Here is a 21835-nt window from a genome sequence, read left to right on the forward strand (position 1 = left end):
GAGATGATTCAGTTCCCATGAGGGCCGTGCAGACCTCAGCACACACACCGTGCACGGCTCACCCTCAGCTGTCTTTCTCTCTGGTCATCTTGATCATGGTCTCCGGTGAGCGGTAGAGGAAGATGAGCTTCTCAAAGAGCGTTTCTTCCAGCTCCATCTCTCCCGTCTCCCTGACCACGAAAATGTCTGTGCAGAGCTTCAGGGCTCGGTCGACGCACGGCAGCTCCTCAAACATGATCGACCTGGAGATGCCATTGAAGAATTCCCTGACGAACTTCCCAATGACCAGCACCACTGACATGTACAGGCCCACGATGCTGACGAGGAGAGCAGAAATGTATCAGAGGAACTATTAATCCACCTTTAACTCTAATTCATTACGTACATTTCACCGCCCAACATGGTGCTTAAGAGGCTTGTCCATCTTGTAAACTGTACAGGTTTATGGAAATACTAATACATGTGTGTGTTATGGAAAAGAGTCGGTGGAATTGCAAGACGGTGGAGATGAACGGCTACTGTGCATGTGCAGTGTTACTGGAACACGCTACAGGCGTGTTCCCTGTCAGTGTTATCAGTTCTGTGTGATCACTTCCTGTGTTCCTCACCCGTGTCCCGCTAAGAAGCCCAGACTGGAGGGGCTGACTTTATCGTTGAACAGCACGATCTCGATGTTGCGACAGTTGTGGCTGGAGGGGGCGGGGCCAGGCAGACACTCCTCCACCACCCACCACTGGTCTGCCTCTTTCTCTGAGCTCCCCAGGTCCTGCTGGAGTTTCACTGACATGGGTCTGAAGAAAGCCAGAGTCTGGATGTCATCCGGACGGTCCGAGTGCTCTGACGGGAACGTGGTTATTGTTAGAAGGAACTTTTTCCTTTATTGAACTGCCTGTGTGGTTTCTGTGAAGCTGCGTTTCACTCAGACTAAAACTCAGCAACTTACCGACTTTCATCCTGGTTGCCATTTTGGACTCGGGCCCTTTGGGACCCCTGAGGAACTTTGGCAGCAGAGAATCAATAATCCTGCAGGGCAGAATAACAGTGGAGTCGTTATGTGTTCAGGTTGCAGGTGAAAAGATGATTACAGGAGGATTTCTATAATAAATATGTCCTTTAATGTTGATCTGTATTATCTTGTCTCTGAACAAACTGACTATTAAGGCTTTAACAACATTTTGGCTCTTAATTCAAGTGTGTGTTGATACGACTCACAGAGGATCAGTGCTGTTGCCTTTGAGCATCTGGACGATCCTGTCCCTCTGGGCCAGGTCCTCATACTTCACTGTGTGCTCTCCCACCGTCACTGGATTCATCGCTATAGAAGTATTCCTGAGGAGGATCATTTGGGTAAAAAGCAGGGATAGTATCTTAAAATCCTTACAAGATATATTTATTGAGGAGCTGGATGTGAATGTGGGTGCAAACTTAAAGGTAAGTTGTTTACTTAGGCGCCATAATGTTGCCATGTATGAGGTGTGATGGTGTTCCACACACACACACACTGACCTGAGCAGCGTCCAGCGTAAGGTCATGTAGATGTGGGAGGAGCTGCTGAGCTCCTGGATCATGGCTCGCCGACTGGCTGGACTGATGCTCCACAGCAGACTGGCATCACTCTTTATCTTGGCAAGGACGATGTCCTCCGACCCATAATTCATTATGAACTGCATGGCCCCCTGAGAGAGAGAGAGAGAGAGAGAGAGAGAGAGAGAGAGAGAGAGAGAGAGAGAGAGAGAGAGAGAGAGAGAGAGAGGGAGAGAGGGGGAGAGAGAGAATCTTTGGGTTGTACGTATTTTAATCTTATGGCTAAATGGGAACAGAAGCTGGATCTTACTGGATGTGTTGCGTAGATTTTGGTGAGTCGGTTGAATCCAGCATTTGAGTACGGAACCAAATTCTGCTCCTGAGCGTTCATGGTGAACAAAGGCTAGGAAACACACACACAGAGACACACTGCTGGGTGAGTACTTATACACACACACACATGATAGATGATAGATAGTGTGTGTGTGTGTGTGTGTGTGTGTGTTTGTGTGTGTGATGGTCCGTCCTGACCTCATATCCTGTGATGCTGAGCTGGATGGAGACGTCCAGAGGTTGATTGGTCACTCCAGCAGCTGATTGGACCAGAGACATGAAGAGGAGGGGGAACCATATGATGCTGATCAGACAGAAGATCAGGACTCCTCCCATTCCATACTTCACAACTTTCTTCTTCTTCTGACCCGGGATATGAGGGTATTTCTGGAAGAATTGGATTCAGTTTGAGTAATCCAGATACAACCGATGACGTTTTCCATGATAGATCAAAATGACAAACTCTTACTTTCTCAGACTCCCTCCAGCATTTGAGGATAAATATGTTTGCATAAATGTCTTCAACACAGATCCAACTGGACAAAGACAGAGTGGTGTCAGTCCAGACCCAGTCCATCACCGCCCGCAGCTCTGTGAGGAAGGGAACCAACCGGAACCTGGAGGAGACAAGATCAAGAGAAAGAGGAGAGGGGATTCAAACCTGTAACCCCTCCAAAAAAGAATCAATATAATCCTGATGTCATCAGGCTTTACACTTTTCATACCCTTGGAAGAGAAAGAGGTTGAGGTAGTTGAAGTGTTTGGTGAGGAAGTTGCCCAGGATGCGGTTTGGGTAGCCACATTTGATCTGATAGGCAGAGAGTCCAAAGTAGATACACTTGACAAAATACCAGAGCTGAGCCACCGGGTTCCTGTTGAACCTCCTGTGGAGAGAAAAGAAAAGGATGAGAGGAGATACAAACAAAACAAACCAGCAATCAAGGAAGCAAAACCAAATCGTGACCTCTCAGTGACCCCGGGGAGGATGAAGAACATCCAGAAGTGGATGCCGAACACCAGCACCACCTGGAACACACACTTCCCCAGCAGGGACTTCTTCAGGTAGAGAGCCCGGTCCACTATCATGGTGCCAAACTGCATCAGCAGCATGACCAGGAAGGCCTCAGGGACCTGGTCCTCTGACAGAGACTCTGTGATGTCACTGGCTGCACTGTATTTCTGCAGAGAGAGAGACAGGGAGAGAGAGAGAGATAGAAGGAGAGAGAGAGGGGGAGAGAAGGAGCGTGAGAGAGAGAGAGATCAGCCTGTCATCAGTGTGCAGTCAAGTTATCATGTATTCAAAGGCATTCATGTGAGTGTGTGTGTGTGTGTGTGTGTGTGTGTGTGTGTGTGTGTGTGTGTGTGTGTGTGTGTGCGGCATCTTACACCGAAAGCCCAGTATCCATATATCGTGACGATGAAGTTAACAACGTCGACGACAAACGTGATGGCGTAGACGTCACACACAGGACTGTACTCTGGGTGGATGATGTCATAGAAGAACTGCCTGATGGGTAAGTAAATGTGCAGGGCGCTGTGTAGGGGGGGGGGGGGGAGAAGATCCAATCACAATGCAGACAGCACCCAGGTAAGGGAGGAAGCATGTCAAGGTCAAAGGTCAAAGGCCAGAACACAAAGGGTTAATGCACTCACACTTCGATGATGGCAGCTTTGGCCTGCAGCATCTTCTCCCTGAGGTGCTGTCGGATCCTCTGCCTCCTGGTCAGAGGAGCTTTGTTTTGGCGTCGCCTCTTCTTGCCGTGGTGCTTCTTAGGCTTCACCTCTCCAAGAAAGAAAACAAACACAGTATGGAGAAAGGTTACAGCAGCTGGAGTCCTGAACGAGGAGCAGCATCCTGGAGTGTCGGTCCTGATGATTCACCATCAGATGATCCAGATTCCCCTTTCCTGCGTCGACGGAAGATGCTGGTGGTCGAGGCTTGGATGGGGAGGAACTTGAGCCGTCGCAGAGCAGCGTCTTTACCGCTCGTCTTATCGCCCGTCATCTTCTTCTTGTCCACTTTCTTCTTCAGCTTCTTGAAGAAATCTGGCATCTCCACCTCCTTGTTGTCCCACAGACCGTGACACTGTACGGTGACGGACACAGGGCGTGTAAGAGGTAACGTTGAGAGGACGTTTGGATAATAAGCATGTTTGTTGTGTGTTTTGTTAGGTCTTCACATGCCAGAGAGCATGGTGGCCTTCATACCTTGAGGATGGAGCGGTGGAAGAAGAGAGCGAGCAGCTGAATGAGGTCAAACAGGACGTAGCCATCCTTCTTCTCCACGCCGATGATGTTGGGCAGAGCGTAGGGCTGCTCGGCGTTGATGCCGCGATACGCAGACGTGGTCCATGGGAAGAAACCAAACTGGAAGAAGTACTTCACCACCACCGTCAGCTGTGAGAGGCCGGACACAGAGGAGGGGGTGAGCCGGCGGTGTGGTGGGAGGAGCTTGCGAAGCGCCGAGCGACGCCGTGTTGACGTACCTCTGTGTAGATGATGGCCGTCATCCAGAAGCGTTTGCTGGGCCTGGGCACAGACAGCATGGCCCAGAGGAAGATGAGGATGGGCAGGATGAGGGAGAGGAAGGAGGCCGACACGATGTGGTTGAGGATGATGACGAAGTAACACAGCATCTCCGACTTAGACACCATGGTGTTATAGAGGGCGAACATCAGCTTCAGGGCCGTCGGCAACGTCACAAAGAACTTATCAGACTCGTAGATTTCGTCATTTTGAAACATGCTGCAGAGAGAGAGAGAGAGAGGGAGAGAGAGAGAGAGAGAGAGAGAGAGAGAGAAACGAAGATGAGCAGATCAACATGTGAAGAAGAGATCTGGTTATTGTTTGTGGCCCTGACTGACTTGTTCAGCAGAAGCTCGCTGGCCGTGAGGTTCCTGGTCTCCTGGCTCAGAGGTCTGGGGGATTCTAGGAGGTCGAGGCTGATCTCATCATCGCCCTCCCTTAGACCCAGAGAGGTGGATTCTGGGTAATCGAGGCATTCGTCTTCCTCTCTTCGCTCCTCCAGCGCCATTGCCTCCACCTCGGGATGCTCCTCTTCCTCATCTCTCCCCACCTTCCCCTGCTCTCTTGTCCTCTCGCCTTCTATTTCCTCCTCTTCCTCGTCTTCCTCCTCCTCTTCCTGTTTTTTGTGGACGTCCCTTTGAGGAGCACCGTCTTCAAGGCTATACGGAAAAAGATAAGAGTCAGATATTTTCATCATGTAAACCTTTAAATTCACCTTCCTTCCTCTTCCTCTTCACCTTGCTGCTTCATCGTTATCAAAGGAGTTCATGTCCACGTTTGCTGTTTTCAGGAGTCTCCGCCTCAGGTGGTCAGCAGCAGGAGGAGGTGCAGCATCAGGAGGGTCGTCCAGCTCCTCCTGGGTGGGCTGACGGGAGCCCAGCATGGTCTCATCCGTCATACAGCTGAAGATGAGCAGAGGGACGGACACAGAGAGGAAGAGCTGAAGGGTCAAACAGGCGGTGGACGAGCCGGGGCGGCTGCTACAGAGCGGGCCCTACCTGGAGACGCTGCTGCCCCAGGACACCTTGGAGGTTTCACTCTTCAGTTTGAAGTAGGCGAGACGCGACGAGGTGACGTCAAGCGGCGAGGACGGGTGAGGCGGGACGGCGTCCAGGTCGTCCTGAGATGACAGCGTGTTCTGACGGGACAACCAGTTCTCGTAAAACTGCTTCACGCTCTCCTGGCTCACCTCTTTGCCCTTCACAAGGCGGGACACAGATACAGATGAATAAGAAACTAAAGTAATATTCTGGTGTTTTGCTGTGAAACCTGTGAGTAACCTCCCACCTTCTTCTGCTGCTGGCTGAGCAGCGCTCGCTCAAAGCGCAGCACCTTGGAAATGTCCAGGTTGTCCTTACAGAAAGAGTTCAGGCCCTCGGTCATGTCGTCCAGGAGGGCCACGATGAAGACCAAGCTGAACTTCAGGGTGCTGATGAGGCGCTGGACAATGTTCTCTGTCAGCAAAGAGAGGGACAGACACTTACTTTAACCTGCATCAGAACCTGCTGGTGTGTTTGGTTTAGACGTGAGGAGGAAGATTGCTGACTGTAATGCAGCATGTTTACCTTTCTCCTCCTCTTCCTCCTCCACACAGCTTTCATCCAGCTCATCTTCACTGGAGTCTGCTCGCTCTAAGCCTGGAGGAAGAAAAGGAGCTGTAGTTTTGATGTGCAGTGATTCATGTTACTGCACCAGGGAGGTCTCTGCTTTCTGAGGGTCTCCTCCAGTGAACTCTCTATCGCTCTCATCACAAACCTGTGAATGTGGGGCTTGAACCCGTGACCTTAGAGGTTCACACTGAGCCTGTATGTAATCAGACCAGGAGGAGTGGAGAGGTAACCTAAACGTCTCTGTCTCACCCTGTTGTTCCTGCAGCTCTCGCTTTGCCTTCTTCTTCTCCTCTTTCTTGATCTTTTTCCTCTGCTTCTTCACGTCCTTCAGAGCAGATTTGGAGCTGGTCGTCCAGGCGTCGTGCGCCAGCTGCAACATCAAACACACAGTCAAAGGTCTGGAGGCGTCAGAGGGGAAACTGCCAAGCTCTGTCTCTGAAACGAGTCAGAAGCTCTGGGTTTTGACGATACGAGGTTGAACTCTGCCGTCACCTGGAAGGCAGATTTCTTCTTCGGTGGTTGCTCTTCCTCTGACTTCTCTGCGACTTCCTCCTCCCCCTCCTCCTCGCTGTCACTCTCAAACAGGTGATAGCCACAGTTGTTTTCCACTACGCAAAACAGAACAGCGTCAAAATTCAGCTGCTTCCCAAATTCATAGAACAAATAACCCAAGAAGCAACAGCACTCTTTAAATGAAGCATCATGGTGTCCTTCAGCGCAAAGTCAGCTGTGTGTGTGCTGCTCCTCACCTCCAGGCCGAGACACCCAAGGCTTCCACCACTTTCCTGCGTCTTTCTTCGCCTTCTCCTCATCATCTGGAAAACACAACAATCCACCTAGATACACTTTCACACCCAGAGAATCTGATCTGGAACTTAAACCTCTGCAGACCAACACCCAAACTCCATCTGTCAATCACATGATCATACATCTAGGCTCCATGGTTGAGGGTTGTGATGTGTTGTTGTTGTTATGGACGGTGTCTTACCTTGTGCTATCTTATCTTCATCAGCAGGAGCTTCTGCTTTAGCTACGGCTGCAGGTTTCCTCTGCTTGGATTTGATCTTCTCCATCCTGACACAAGAAAGAAGAAGAGGTGAGCGAACTATGAGAGTGAGAGGGTGAATCTGAAGGTGACAGAGGGAATCTGCAGTGTTTCCTGTGTGTCTTCTCACTGTTTCTTCAGTGCCTCCACAGATTTCTTCTCCATCTCCAGTCTGGCTGCAACCAGCTTCTTCACTTTAGCCTCAAATAGCTCCGCCCCCCTTCAAAAGGTGAAGAATAGGACTTACAACAAAACACAACAAACGCCACAAACACACTTGGTGGTATAGAGCATAACATGTCTCCTTCACACACCTGGAGGCCAGTATCTTAGAGGACTTGAGGTCAGACACCACGTAGAGGAAGTAATAGCTGAGGAAGACTCTCCTCTGAACCAGCAGGAAGGTGAAGCAGATGGCGTCCCACACGATGCCGGCCTCGCCCTCAGGAAGCTCACACTCGTCGTCGGGTTCGGCTGAAAAACCAAAACAACCTGAGCGTCTGATCCAGAGTGGATGCTGCTCTATCAGGGATCTGTGCCCTCTTTTCTAACCTTAAGATACCCAGCAGTCATGATACACCTGCTAAAACTTACTGTTGCTCTTAACAGTAACACACACACACACACACGCACACACACACACACACACACACACACTTACGGACGTCGTAGCCTTTGATGGTGCAGAACATGCTGAACGCCTGAATAAACCAGCAGCAGTTCTTCAACAGGCTGTCCAGGTAAGCACAGGAGCCCAGCTGATGTCAGAACAGGCAGAAAACAAGACGCAGGACAGAACAGAGGACATGACTGATAAGTTCTGAGCCTTAAATGTAACAAATTCACAATTATCCATAATTGAATTGCACCTTTCAAGAGGAGGAGCTGGATGGCTTTAAAACAACACCCAGGTCTCTTTCTCTTGCTGCTGCTTGAATACTTTATCACCTGTAGAGTATTGTTCATCCCGAGCTGTGTAACCTGAGCACTAGCTTTTTATTGCACTGACTGCACTGCGTTTTAATACATCCCATAATAAGCTAGTTGAACCTGAAGTGTTGTGACTCACAGACAGCAGGTTCTTCATGGCGATGACGAAGCAGGTGTAGCCGATGAGCCAGTCCCACAGTCGCAGGATGTACCTGACCGGCTGCATCAGCACGCTGCCGCCAAACAGCATGAAGTAGAAACAGGCCACCAGGTAACCCAGGCAGAAGATGTTGATCCGCGTGGTGCCGGTGATGAAGATGAGGCAGAGGACCAGCCAGAAGAAATAGCTGAAGACAAAAACCTTCACCATGTCCAGGTAGGATCTGAAGACCAGACAGAGAGGAGAGAGAGAGGAGAACATCAACAGGCCTGCACGTTTGATTTGAGTTTCATTTCAGCAGAATACAGCATCTTCAGCATCCTGTCTGCCACTCAGATGGTCGAGCAGATGAAGGCTAAATCATGAGAGAGTGAAAGAAAATCCATAAACAAAAGCACGCGTCTATCATAGAAAGGAGGGAGGTCCATGAGTGCTTCACCAGCACTTTCAGCTTACCAGAACCTCTTTGAGAAGTCTGACGACACACAGAAAGGAAGGATCTAACTCCGGCCCTTAATGCTCCTAAAATGACCACAAACATCATGATGGGTTCCCGATTCCCCACCTGCAGGAAGCTGTTTTAAAAAACAGCTGTAAAAGCACTCAGAGAGGAGGCGGAGCCACATTGGAATGCACAATCATGGGATACGGGTCAGATGTCACACTCAGGTGAGGTAAAGAAGAATTCAGATTTCCTGGATCTACACCGTCTCACTTTCCTCCATCTTCATTTGAATACATTTTCAGATTTTTGTCGCCATGGTTCTCGCAGCTCTGACCTGCAGTGAAGGAAGTTGTCGACCGGTACGAACTGGTTGAACGAGCAGGGGTCCAGGCTGCGGCTGATCTCTACGTTGTCTCCTGCCAGCAGTCGCACCGCCGCCCGGTTCTCCTCCTCAAACACCTGCCACTGCAGGGACGAGCAGATCAACAGGAGGTGATCATCTGTCGGGAGAAGGAGGGAGAGGAAGAGGTGAAGACTAGAGGAGAGGAAGGGAAGGGAAAGGAAAGGAAAGGAAAGGAAAGAAAAGGAGAACTCACAGAATATGAATAAAGGATTTGGACTCATGGCAAAGTCTGGCAGGTAGAACCACTTGATGATGTTGGAGGTGAAAGGTTGAATTGCAGTCCTCCAGGGATAATCTGGTGAGCAAAGAGAACAGAATCCTCAAAACAACACATTATGAAGTCATTATTCAGCAGGAATGTTAGAATGTGCTTGTCTCCGTACCAACACAGAAAGCAGGAGGGATGCCGACGCAGAGCAGGTACTGCAGCACCATGAGCGCCGCCGTGAAGCAGCAGTATTTAGGCCACACCTCCCCGATGGCCTTCCTGCGTCTACGTGAGATAACAGCCAGCAGGGCGAAGGAGTGGAGCGAGGCGTAGAAATCCATCCTCTGACCAATCACATTGACTGCCACGATGAGACTGATCTGAGAGAGGAGACAGGCGTCAGCAGATCAGCCTCAGCTGTTCACACTCATGTAAACTCAACGCGGTACAACAAACCAACCTCCAGTCCAAATTTGTAGTAGAAGAAGTTGATGAAGTACTTGACGCAGGGCAGCACGCCGTGGTCCAGGTGCTGCCGTGTGATGCCCTGGAAGATGATGCTAAAGGGCGGGGCCTTCAGGTCGTTACGGAGACGGTAGTACAGCTGGTGGCGATGGACGGTCGCCTCGAACACCAGCAGCCCCAAGACCAGCAGATGGTTCTACAACACAGGACAGAGATACGGCACACGTGTAATGATCTTCAGGAACATACTAATGTCACTTTTCTTTGGGTACTTTCTCCCAGAGTAGCATGTAGTAATGTTTCCATGATTCTATGGATCCATAAGGGTCGGATCTATGCAGGGTTGGTCCGTACCCTCAGACAGGGAAGGATCCTGCCCTCACACTTCAGCAGAGCTCCACACCAGTAGACCGGATCAACGGGCTCCACGTAGAGAATGGACCTCCGGAGCAGCTCCATCATGTTCCCCCTCAGCTCCAAGCCAGCGTCCAGGTCTGAGCTGTTAGATGGTACCAGGTCCTGAGAAGTAAGAAACCACACACTTAAAGTCTCTTCTTCTCCGTTAATGGTTGCATTTATTAAAACAGATGAAGGAACACTCACAGCAGTGCAGTTGGAGGAATAATCCAGGGGTTTGATGACTTTGAGCTGGTAGAACATCTTGCACACCACCATGACACAGGCCCAGACAGCAGAGATGCTAGAGGCCAAAGGTCGTAACCGCGCAAACGGGAGCGCAAACACCCACAGGACCAGGAAGGGAAGGTTCATCAGAGAAACCTGCCAACACCAAAACAAGAGAAGTGAGTGCAGAGGAAGAAACGATTCAGGAGGTAGGTGACAAGAAACTCTTCATCAAACCCTCCCACCTCTTGCAGCGACACCCAGATGATTCCGGTCGACACTATTTTCAAGCTGTGGATCTCCATCAGTCTCCAGCTCATCTCCTGGACCCGCTGAAGTCCAGTCAGACCCTGGATGAGCAACATGGACACCCGGTCCACGATAATGCCCCACTTATCCTGTGGACTGGTGGAGGTACTCTCTGAGAGGAGGGAGGGAGAGGAAGGGAGAGGTGAAGGTAGTGCTGCTGTGGTGAGGGAGAGGATGGAGACGTACTTACCATCTCCTGTCTTCTCATCCGCTTCCCCATCTCCTTTCTCTGAGGAGTCCTGAAGTCCCATACTGTTCAGAGTCTCCTGACTCTTCCCATTAATCTGCTCCTTCACCAGCCTGGGGAGCAAAATGAGGCGTTCAGCTGTTTCATTCTCAAAAAGTCAACTCCATAAAGTCCATAAAGTCCATTTATTAAGCAAGGACTTCAACAAGAGTATAAAGAAGAAAGAATAAATCAAAGGGCTCACCTTTTCTGGAACTTTTCAATATTTTCTTTAATGCTGGGAATAAAATTAAAGAGAGACGTGTAAATATTACACAGATAAATACTCAATACAATCCTCACACATTGCCACTTAATGTAAGTACAAACTAGGAGGAAGAGTTCATTGTAAGCAATCGTCTCTTCCTGTTTAAACACTGAGAAACCTGAACTCCACTCTGTGAGACACAGTTACTCACAGTGGGTCTGGAGACAAAACAGTCAGTAAATAAATAAATGGAAGCTCTTACGTATCAGATATCACATTGACTGAACTCCTGAGCTCTTCCTCTCTGGATGAAGAGAGAAAAGTCAAAGAAAAACACAGCGACATGATCATCTTTAGCATTAAAACGGTATATAAGAAAACCATACATGTTAGAGTAAACATTCCTGTTTGTGTCCCTATTAAAATGAGAGCAGAGTGGAGATTCTCACACACTCAGGTTTGGTCTCACCTGGGAACCACCCTGACAGGTACGTTGTCCAGGTCAGTGAGAGTCAGAAAGTCAGAGTTGAAGTAGTGCAGCTGGAGGATACAGGCCAACAGGAACGCGGCAGGAAGTAGAATACGTGCAAACAGCTCCACAGTGCGGTAACGCTCCAAACCCAGATCACGAAGACTGGAGAGTCATATGATAAAGACAAACACCTGGTCTAACAAACATACACACATACAGTACATTGAGTATCCAGGCAGGTTTGCAGCCAGTTGCACTCACCCTTCCTCTGACATGCCCATGATCTGTTTGAACAGTCCAGACACGCTCCTGAACTGGTACATGTAGATGGCTATCAGAACCACCATGGAGTAACCCACCACCACAGACCAGAACGTCTTCAGCAGCCGGCGCCACAGGTCGTAACGGACCTGAGGACAGCAGACAGCTTTTGGAACTGGAACTATATGATGAATGATTCCGTAAATATGGTACAGAAAATAGAATTAAACTACACTGAATCCTCTACACGCATTCAATGTATTACAAAACAAATCCTCATGTTACATCTTTAGCATCATTTGTCAAAGCGTTGCCTTCATTCTTTTCATCACACACTCCAGTATGTAAAACACCAGGTTGTTGCTGATGTTGTCCAAAGAGACCATTGATGTTGCCTTATATCATCTCTGAAGCCATTAAGCTCCTCTATAAGTGGCTCCTGCGTTTTAAAACGTCAGCAGAAACACAAGATGGGGAGGGAAAACCAGGAAAACAGCAGCAAAAATGGTCGTGCGCGTGTTTATGAGTCATAATCGATACCGCTTACTGTAAAATTTTATTGATGGGGGTGTAAGCGGGCAGCTAGAGTGTGTTTACATAGTACGTGTGTTGTATGGGTTCATGTGAGAGCAGAACCTTCTCACAGGCACACAGCTGATCATTTACTGATGGCAGATCAACCCTAAAGTGCAGCAGCAGCTTTGTGTTGTTATGTAGCCACGCCTCACTATGAGCTGCACCCTTAATGTCGCAGCTGAGTGTGGCAAACATTCCATTTAACACCAAGGAGTGATGCTCTTCCTGTTTTTAAGAACAAAATGGATTTTATTAACCCATTTTGTCTGCCTTTGTTTGTTTCTTTCAAGGACACGCTGTAAATCAAATCACTAACCTGGTACATCACCATGCAGAAGAGGAACAGGACGATGTAGAGGATCTTGTAAACCACCACCTGCACAAAAACATGCACAGGGTAATCACTTTAACTCAACATGACCCAATGTGATGCACAAGCAAAGATACAGCCATGGAGATAAGAGGAACAGGAAGGGATCAATCTGCAAACACACACTTTGACTACTTCAACATCAGCAGCTGAAGAGATTGTAGATCGCTGTTAAATTACCGTTCTTGCCTTTAAACAGCAAACAATAGCACAGCATGGATCACAGGACTTCATTAACATTGGGATGCTCTCTGTATAAACTGTACCTTGCCAGAGAAGCTGACCACAAAGAACATGGAGCAGCAGAAGAGGATCCAGTATTTCACCAGCATCCCCTTCACCACTGAGATCAGCATCGCCACCAGCGGGGACGGCTGACTCTCTTCCGCTGACATGGAGCAACACACAAAGAGGAGGATGGAAGAGAGATACAAGGAGAGGGGGAAGGAGGAGAACGATTGGGGAGACCATGGAATGTTTTTGTGGAACATCATGATTCTTTGAATAGAACCACCTGAAGTGTAACTCTAGTTTAGCTACACACTGTATAGTCTTCTAAACGTAATCTTTACAGAAGCGTAACATTAATTACGTGTCGTGACTGTGATTTCATCCAGTGACACTTGTGACGCCTTCAAACTCTGCTCCTCTTGTCTCTCCTTCAGCTGCTGACGGAACATCAACCAAAAGCTGAAGGTGTAAAAGACCTGCAGGACACACCGATAAGTCATCAGGACAATCAATCAAAAACAGAGGAACATTACATATCTGTAACATTTTACAGTCACATTTCTCCCTCTTCTCTTCTCACCTCACCTTATTTCCCAGATGGACACAGGGTGCAGGGTGATAGCTGTTCAGGTCAAAGTCCACTATCACAGCAGCAGGTAGACCTGGGTACAGCTCAGCCCGGCTTAAACGCAGCCCGCTCAGGAAGCCCAGCACCACCAGAACGGTGCCGTAGATGGCCAGGAAAGGAGCTGACATCATTGCATACCTGCGTCTGTCTCGCATCATCCAGATAATGCATGACCACACCAGAAGGGCAAAGGTCAGCCAACTGTTGTAGGTGATACTCCAGACCTGAAATGAGTGCACAACACACACACACACCGATGATTGCTCACTTTCAAACTCTTCCGGTCTGCAGTTTGTACACTTTGAATTCTAGGCATCATAACCAGTTATCCAGTAAAACACTTCATGTTTACTAGGTTTTTATCACAGCTAAAATAGCTTTGATTCATATCACTTTGTTGTTATTATGAACATGAAGACCATCAGACGGACCAGGAGCACCTTGGGGTACCTCAGGAAGAGCTGGCACACCTGGCTCACCTGGCTCACCCGGCTCACCCGGTACACCTGGCCAGGGAGGGGGACATCCGGGCTACTTCGCCGAAAGGAAAACGGTCATCGTTTACGTCCCTAATAAGATCGCATTTCTGCACATAATTAGTCATAAGGTGACGCTGTTCTTTGTTCGCAGTCCCAGCTAACCTCTCAGTTATTTTATGTCATATAGATGCTTATTTTTATGTAAATAATAGATGTGTTTTCAACTAAATCTGCGTTTTTTGTTTTTTGCTAATGACAGGGGGTTAGCCAGCCTAGCAAACAACCTGGTGGGAGCTATCATTACTGGCTATTTTATTGCTATGCTAAAGTTAAAGTATCTACTAAACTAACAGTAAAAGCAGGCGTCTCTTCAAGTTAACCGGGCTGAATCTTCTCCAAGTTTGTATTAAAGGTGATTTGGAAAAGAGACTTTAAGGATAAAGACGTCCGAGTCACTTTAAAACCTAATATCAGTGTTTACTTTACAACTAAACTGCTCCGTGGTTGCCAGGTTTGACCCACAAAGCCTAAGTCAGTGAGTCTCCATTTACCATCATGACGATGAGGGCGCTGACGTAGCTGTGTTTCTGTACCAGGCGTCCGAAAACCACCACCCCGCTCGGGCCGGAGGCGGGCGGCTCCTCACAGCTCTGCGGGGCCTCCTCACTCTGCGGCCCCGCGTCTTCCTCCTCATCCTCCTCCGTGTCTGTTGGAAGAGGAGGGAGGAAAGGTAAAGACTTCACTAACACTGACACCGACATATTCCACATTTATGATGAAGAGGTGCCTGTAAGTAAGCATTTTCTTTACATATTTCACATTCAAATATTTTTAAAGCAACATAACATACTGATTTTCTGATTATAGTGTTCCTGAGGAGTTGTATTTGGACATTGTCATGGTGATTACCATAGGATAGCGAGTCTTTGCCTTCATACTCTGGCAGAGGGCAACAGTTGGTGTATCCTGCCCCTCCCAGCAGAGATCCCAGCTCATTGGAGTGTATGTCCTGCCAGATGTTGTCATTCAATAGAATCATTGGCTGGAGAAAGAGATGACATTTGAGGTAAGGGTTGAATAAGTCAATGTTGTTTGTAAGGAAAACAATCGTCATTTAATTTTTTAAAAGAAGCTCCATGAATGTAGAAAATGTTTAATGTCTACCAATAAACGTACTTCATCTGGTAAATAGGTTTCCTCATCTGTGCTGCTCAAAAGCTTTAAAAGAGCAAATTAACATATACAAGAATATTAAAACCTTGCAAATGTTGTGGTTATGTTGTTTGTCTCTTACAGTAGTGTGGAGACCAACCAACGCCACAAACAAGCAATGATGAGTAAGATCAGCGCCATAATGTCCTCATAATAACCCTGACATGTTATCAGTGAGGGAAACACCCATGTGTGTGTGTGTTACCTCCTGCTTATCTCCTGAGATGTAGATGATCCTGGAGAAGCTGGGTGGAGCCTCTGGGCTATCAACCGGACTGTCAGCGTGCTCATCATCAATCCCCTGAGGGCCACAGCACCACAGACTTAACTTTCAGGTAAATTCATTCATTTTGCATGTTTGTTAGCGGGTGAAAGTCTGAGTTGGGTCGGTGCTGAACTAGTTCAAAGGTTACAGCCATGGTGATCACACATGTGTATACAGACACACTGTTCGGACTTTAAAGAGTTAAGCCAAGCAGTTCAGAATGCTGTTGGTGTGCAAAAATGTGATGACTTAAATTACCACTTCAAGAAAACAGCATGAAAGTTGAAATTCCTGTGTTCCGTTCCTTCTTAATTGACCCCTCGTATAATCTGTTCTATGAAACTTATTATGGCTCTACACACACACAAACACACTCACCTCCAAAGGCATATGAACCCATTTTTGCAGCAGGGCCACCAGTGTGTAGTACAGCAGCAGCAGAACTAAAGGACTGATGAAGTCAGGCCAGGTGACGTGCGGGTGCAGACCGATCCTGTACGGGGTGGAGCTGTTGGTCCTGATGACGCCCGTCATACCAAACAGCCTGGAACAGAGACGGAGGAAGGATAACAGATCTGCAACAGATCTAACAAAGATCTGGACAGGACAGTGAACCTCGTCACGACATCATTAATCACCTGGCAAAGACGTCTTCTGGAGGGACGAGCTGCTGAGACATGGGCAGCTGGTAGAGGTAGAGAGCCAGAAGGTGTCCTGCACTGAATATGGCCATCATCACACTGAGAGAGCTGAAGAGCAGCAGGCTGATGGAGCGGCCAAACACCCACCACCACACCAGGCCCAGAAACACCCCGAAATACACGCCTGAGGTGAGGGAGGGCAACGTGATGCCTGGAGACACACACACACACACACACACACACACACACACACACACACTTTCAATTTGATCCTCTTGTCAATACTGTGAAACAATTATACGATGAGGATCTGAGCCAAATCAACTACCCATATATCACTATCAATACTTCAATACGATCAATACAGAGAATGAAATCTACTGTGCATCAGTGATACGGCCCCTAAAGAGATACCTAATGTCTTATTATTGAGACACAAAACAAATGGAAGTCAAATGTCAAACTCTAACCATATCAGAACAGAATCCTGGGCTTTGAACACACACACACACACACACACACACACTGTACCTGCCAGCCCCAGCAGAATGGTCACCACCACTTTCCCTGCCGTGTTCATGATGGTGGACAGCAGCAGCCTCATTCCTGCTGCAAACACGATCAACTTCTGAACAAACTGCGGTGGACCCGACTGAACTGGCACCGTGCTCTCATCTGAGCTGTCATTGGACGAGCCGTCTGTGATGTCACTTCCTCCCTCCGACTCGGTGTCAGAGGTTTCCAACTCCTGCCACAACCACAACATATATATATATCTATATATACTGTATACTCACTGATACGGCTGTGAATGTGTGCAGTGCAGTAGCAGTTGAAGCCCGTAGGCATGGTTACCTCGGGGTCAGAGGGCGCGATGCAGTTGTCCTGCAGAGCGACTTGGGGCGCACGGCGCAGCAGCTTCCTGCACAGCCTCCGCACAAACAGGGAGGAGATGAAGAGGCCGACGTCTGGGGCCAAATGACGCACAATGTTTCCTGCATCCACCAGTTTGAATCTATAAGAATGCACAAAACCTAAATCAGTAGAGCTTCTGTAACATAAAGAACAGAGACGAGCGTGAACACAAACGTACCTCACAATGCCCACATGGTAGAAGAAATCATCCCAGTGTCCACTCACTGTTGAATAAGCATCATGAAGTTAAGTTATCAACCAATTCACATCCGGCTTAGGCTTTGTCTTTTTTATTAACCGAGTATTGGCAATCAATGAATGACCAGCACACATTAAAAATGGATGTGTTGAAAACAAATGTGTCCAGTAAAGATCAGAGTCCTGTTCGATCAGATCAAAGTCATCTATGGGAGTGATGTTGGGTGTGTGTTTACCGTGTGGAGGGATGTAGGTGAAGGGGATCTGCATGAAGCATTGCAGGGACAGGAACATCAGGCTGGTGTAGATGATCGTCCGCAAGAACTTACCCGTTTGACCTGAACCTGACAGAGACCAGGAGGGAATCGAGAGATATCAAAGAGAGACAACACAACAACGATACACAGTAAGCCCAGATACAGTCTCTGCTTCTGTGACCTGTTTGACCTTCACTGTTGTTATTATGTTTGTTTAAGCCCATCAGAACAGAGCCCATGTTTGGGGGTCTTAACAGAGACAGTCCGCAAACCAGCACGTTGTCACTCAGTGTGCACAGAGAGGGTAGAAGTGTGGGTATTGTTACACATTAAAGCATTGCAAAGGTTTGAGAATAACAACATGCAAGAGGAAGTAGAATTTCAATCTGGATACGTTTCATCTAAATGTTGATTTGATGCCACATCCTTGGATCTTGGCAGCAGCTGAAGCCCACAAAGCCCCTGTTTCTCTGTGTGTGTTTAAGTTCTCTGTTTATTCACCGGGAAGTTAAGGAGTAAATGGTGGAAAGGGCAGCAGCTCGGACTGTAAATTAACCCGACTGTTATCGTGGTTCGTAATTGCAACAAAATGGCCTCGCTCCTCATTGGGACTGCCGTGATGAAGAAAAGCCGGAGAAACAAAGCAATAACAGCTGACGAGGCTCAACCTGAGCTGAGCCAGCAAATGTGCTGTTTGGGATTTTTACTAAAAGCTTCGTTTCACTTAAACCTCTCTTCCTCCCACTAAGCACACATACACACTCGCATAGGTGGACACACAAAAAGTCATAATGCACACACACACACACACACACACACACACACACACACAGGATGCACACACTTGACCACTTAGCCCAAGGAGAGGGAGATCATATTAGGGGGATGAAGATAACTGTGGGATCTATGGAGCTTTCAAACCGGGGGGAATGAAAGAGTTAATGCTGTCAGAACGCTGACATGACAACTGTTAATTCCTCACTGTAATTACCAGCCTATGTATAATTGATTTGACCGTTAAGACTGCATCCCCTTTACAAAGATACTTTAATTCATCAGAATGTAGTGATCAATAAAGAGAAAGCACACACACACACACACACACCCTTACATCTTACTTTGCCTTAACTCATCTTCATCATACTTTTCCTCTCCCTCTCTCTTTTCCCTGAATTTATCACTTCCTGAAGCTATAAACAGGCTTTAAAACTTAAAACAAGGGTTGATACACACAGCGCTTCAAGTGTGTGATGGGTTTGTACTTAATAATGTACTTACTGTTTTGTCTTTAACACAAATCTCTGCACACACACAAATAAACAGATCCTACTTAGACCTTCTGCCTTAAAAACTTAAGTTTATGTGCTAATATTTACAACACAGATACAAGACTAGCAGTGTTTAATGTGTTTATCACTGAAAAGGTCAAGTGTACCATAGATCAGGTTAAAGCCTTGGAAACCTTCTGGCCTGTGTGATTTGTTGCCATCCCGTGACTAAATGCAGTCACAAAATGCCTTAAAGTAATGGTAAATGTATGGAATGTAAGGTCCAAACTGAGGCGTTAGTATCTTTGATTGTCCCACTCTGTGTCCGTCCTCTCACCTTTCATAGTGACCAGGCTGGGGCCGGGCACGAGCGGCAAGCTGAGCAGGAAGAGGAAATAGACCAGCGACAGACCGTTGAACCGAAACGAGGAAGCTGAGGGAGACAACGGGCAAACACAGTCAGCCAACGCGTGTGTGTGTGAGCTCTGGTAAACGTCAGGTAAAGATCACAAGGACAGAGTTAGAGAAAACAAAGAAACACTACTGATATTTAGGAATGAAATGTTAAACGGCTGTGAAGAATCAGGAACTCCAGTGGAAATCAGGCTGCAAAAATGAATTCTAGACATAAACGTTCTGTATTACAATGAAAGTACATAACTCAGTGTCAATGCACTTTGACCTTTTAGACTATTGAGCTAATTTTGCTTCATATTTTTGCCAATGGATATGAGGAGGCTGTGCTCAGGTGAGTGTGTGAGTGTGTGAGTCTGAGGCACACACTCTGCTCTTTGCTGAACGCTGCTCTGGCATCAGCGCCGCTACGTCTCAGCTCGTATATCGCACAGACCTGAAGGCTTCTAATAGAAAGACATATTAAACCTCAGACAGGATCGTTGTGTCTCACGGAGAAGAACAGAGGCCGCTCACAGCAACACAAAGCTTTACAACACAGACTCCACACTCACCACTTCACCACACATCACTCTCAGTAAAGGAACATATGGGATTATAAACCTGAGGAAGAATCCATCAATGAATTTCATTGAAATTACAATATTACAATAAACTCTGCTTTCAATTACAGTCCTAATATTACAAATTATATATAATAACTATTATCATCATCATTATATCAAATACAATTCCAAATGTATTTAAATGATATTCCTATTCTAGCTGAGTAATTATAGTATGATAGTATAATAATTACAATTATAGTAGGATCAGTTTGGATCAATTGATAATAAAAGCGTATAATAGTTAGTTTAGTATTCAATCGTCCTCTCTGACTGCTTTGACTTTACTCTACAAATCGTTGTGCTTCTGTCTTCTTCAGCACATATCCGCACTGAGCTCTGACTGAATACTTTACTATTCTCTGCCTCAAGCTGGCATCAAAAGTCAAAGTTAACAGATACTCTGAACATGTTGCTACCTCTGACTTCCTGAACTAAACTCTGCAGTAAACAGCATGAGCGTATGTGGAATGATGACATAGATGCTCCGACTCACCGGCCAGCAGGAGAAGTGGCAGTAATAAGTTGTAGAGCATCCCCACCACGATGTCCCCGGCCATGGCTCCTTCTCCGTGTCAGAGACACACACACTGCACCTCCAAATGCAAACTATCAACCTCTAGATCTCTGTACACACAGGTGAAGCTGGAGGGGAACGCCGAGCCGCTCACACATCTCTCAGCAGCTTCAGTCAGAGCGTCGTCCAACACGTAGAGAGAGGAGAGCAAACACACGGCGGGGAGTCCAGCATTCCCAAACTGCAGCAGCGGAAACAGAGAGGTGAGGTGGGTGACAGGCAGAGGGAGGGGAAGAAGAGAAGAGAACACAGAAGCTCTGAAACTGTGTGATAATGATGAAGAAGAAGATGATGACGATGATGATGCCCTCCTCTGTTTTTGTGTGTCTCTGTCACGCCCTCATTTCACTTCCTCCCCCCCCCCTCTCCCTCAGACATAATGGGTTGTAACCCATCGTCTCTGCTCTGTTCTCACTCAGGAGAATAGTCGCCATCATTACAGGAGTGAAAAATGTCTCACCACCAATAAACAGTAGAAGACAGCAAAGCTAAGAGCAGAGGACCAATCTGAGCTTTAATATGCAGTATAAGACACAATGCTGTAGTCATGGAGACTATTCTGTCCCGTTCCAGCTGTCAGTGTCTCTCTCTGCGTGTGTATGTTCACAGATGTGTGTGTTCTGTTGACACCTCTGTCTGATGTGGTCCTCTCTCTCATCCTCTGTGTTTGTTTCCTTGCAGCCAGGTCGGGCTGGCTCATCATATTTGCACTGTGGGGCGAAGGGAAGTGTATCTAATATTCATGGCTGTGAGGCCATTAAGAGCTGGTGTGACTACAGAGGAATGATCAATGAAAAGACTCAGGCTTGCAGAAAGGATAACTTTATTCCTCAAAAAAAAGAAGCGAGCGCTCCGCAAAACCCTGTTAGGAAAATCCAATATGTCCTCTGTGTGCCAAATGATGTTTGGACTTAATAACATAAGGTGCTGCTGTAGCATTTTCCTGCATGGAGACGTGTGTTTAGCAGCAGGCAGCGGCGGTGGATGAGGAGACGGTTCACTTGTTCACCGCTCCAGCAGTCCTGAGTATTAAACAACAAACAGCCGGCCTCCAGGGATTCATAAAGTCCATCTGAAATGTATTGAATTGAAATGAATTGAATAAGCAGCGACTTCATGACAGTGTGTTTGATCATCTATTCTATTATTTTTTATGTTTGTTTTAATTAGATTTTTTTTATCCTGTGATACTTTAATGATGTAGTTGCACAGTTTCAATCTGAAGCACTTCTAAGCTTCAGTGTTCATGGACTGATGTCATCGATCCAGCAGGCTGGTGATGTCTTGAGGCTTCACTGAGTCGTGAAGATGAAACTCACACACACACCAATGATTCTCATCGAAGCCCATAATTCTAAAAACAATTAAAGGAGGGCGAGTTTGAATGATTGACTTTGTAGTTTGCAGAGTCATAAGGAGCGGTTTGTGAGTTATGCTTGCTTGCTTCAGA

The 21835-nt window shown here is 47.2% G+C and overlaps 2 protein-coding genes across 2 annotated transcripts; both read right to left on the reverse strand.

Annotated features, from left to right (window-relative positions):
* Positions 1 to 64: 64 nt before the first annotated feature.
* On the reverse strand, positions 65 to 13712 carry LOC142988076 (piezo-type mechanosensitive ion channel component 2). Its single transcript, XM_076137079.1, has 44 exons — positions 13512 to 13712; positions 13288 to 13402; positions 12962 to 13083; positions 12642 to 12701; positions 11750 to 11898; positions 11486 to 11650; positions 11279 to 11320; positions 11014 to 11046; positions 10773 to 10882; positions 10519 to 10694; positions 10253 to 10429; positions 10004 to 10168; positions 9645 to 9845; positions 9360 to 9564; positions 9170 to 9271; positions 8908 to 9073; positions 8108 to 8351; positions 7700 to 7796; positions 7353 to 7512; positions 7169 to 7258; positions 6982 to 7067; positions 6743 to 6808; positions 6486 to 6601; positions 6243 to 6363; positions 5949 to 6020; positions 5671 to 5837; positions 5382 to 5581; positions 5121 to 5285; positions 4722 to 5042; positions 4344 to 4602; positions 4066 to 4254; positions 3739 to 3943; positions 3511 to 3640; positions 3244 to 3391; positions 2822 to 3036; positions 2583 to 2741; positions 2327 to 2474; positions 2056 to 2244; positions 1835 to 1927; positions 1507 to 1676; positions 1213 to 1329; positions 944 to 1023; positions 609 to 837; positions 65 to 317 (listed from the first exon to the last, which is right to left on the reverse strand). The coding sequence occupies exons 1-44, from the start codon at positions 13710 to 13712 to the stop codon at positions 65 to 67; spliced, it is 6678 nt and encodes a 2225-aa protein (XP_075993194.1).
* Positions 13713 to 13943: 231 nt separating this feature from the next.
* Positions 13944 to 20368, reverse strand: LOC142988079 (piezo-type mechanosensitive ion channel component 2-like). Its single transcript, XM_076137081.1, has 12 exons — positions 20305 to 20368; positions 19127 to 19222; positions 17501 to 17608; positions 17245 to 17290; positions 17007 to 17202; positions 16683 to 16899; positions 16149 to 16362; positions 15889 to 16054; positions 15451 to 15546; positions 14926 to 15075; positions 14585 to 14731; positions 13944 to 14060 (listed from the first exon to the last, which is right to left on the reverse strand). The coding sequence occupies exons 1-12, from the start codon at positions 20366 to 20368 to the stop codon at positions 13944 to 13946; spliced, it is 1617 nt and encodes a 538-aa protein (XP_075993196.1).
* Positions 20369 to 21835: the final 1467 nt, after the last annotated feature.

This window comes from Genypterus blacodes, unplaced genomic scaffold (assembly GCF_046128005.1).
Source record: "Genypterus blacodes isolate CSIRO-AG114 ecotype Tasmania unplaced genomic scaffold, CSIRO-AGI_Gbla_v1 ptg000292l_1, whole genome shotgun sequence".
NCBI classification, from domain to species: domain Eukaryota; kingdom Metazoa; phylum Chordata; class Actinopteri; order Ophidiiformes; family Ophidiidae; genus Genypterus; species Genypterus blacodes.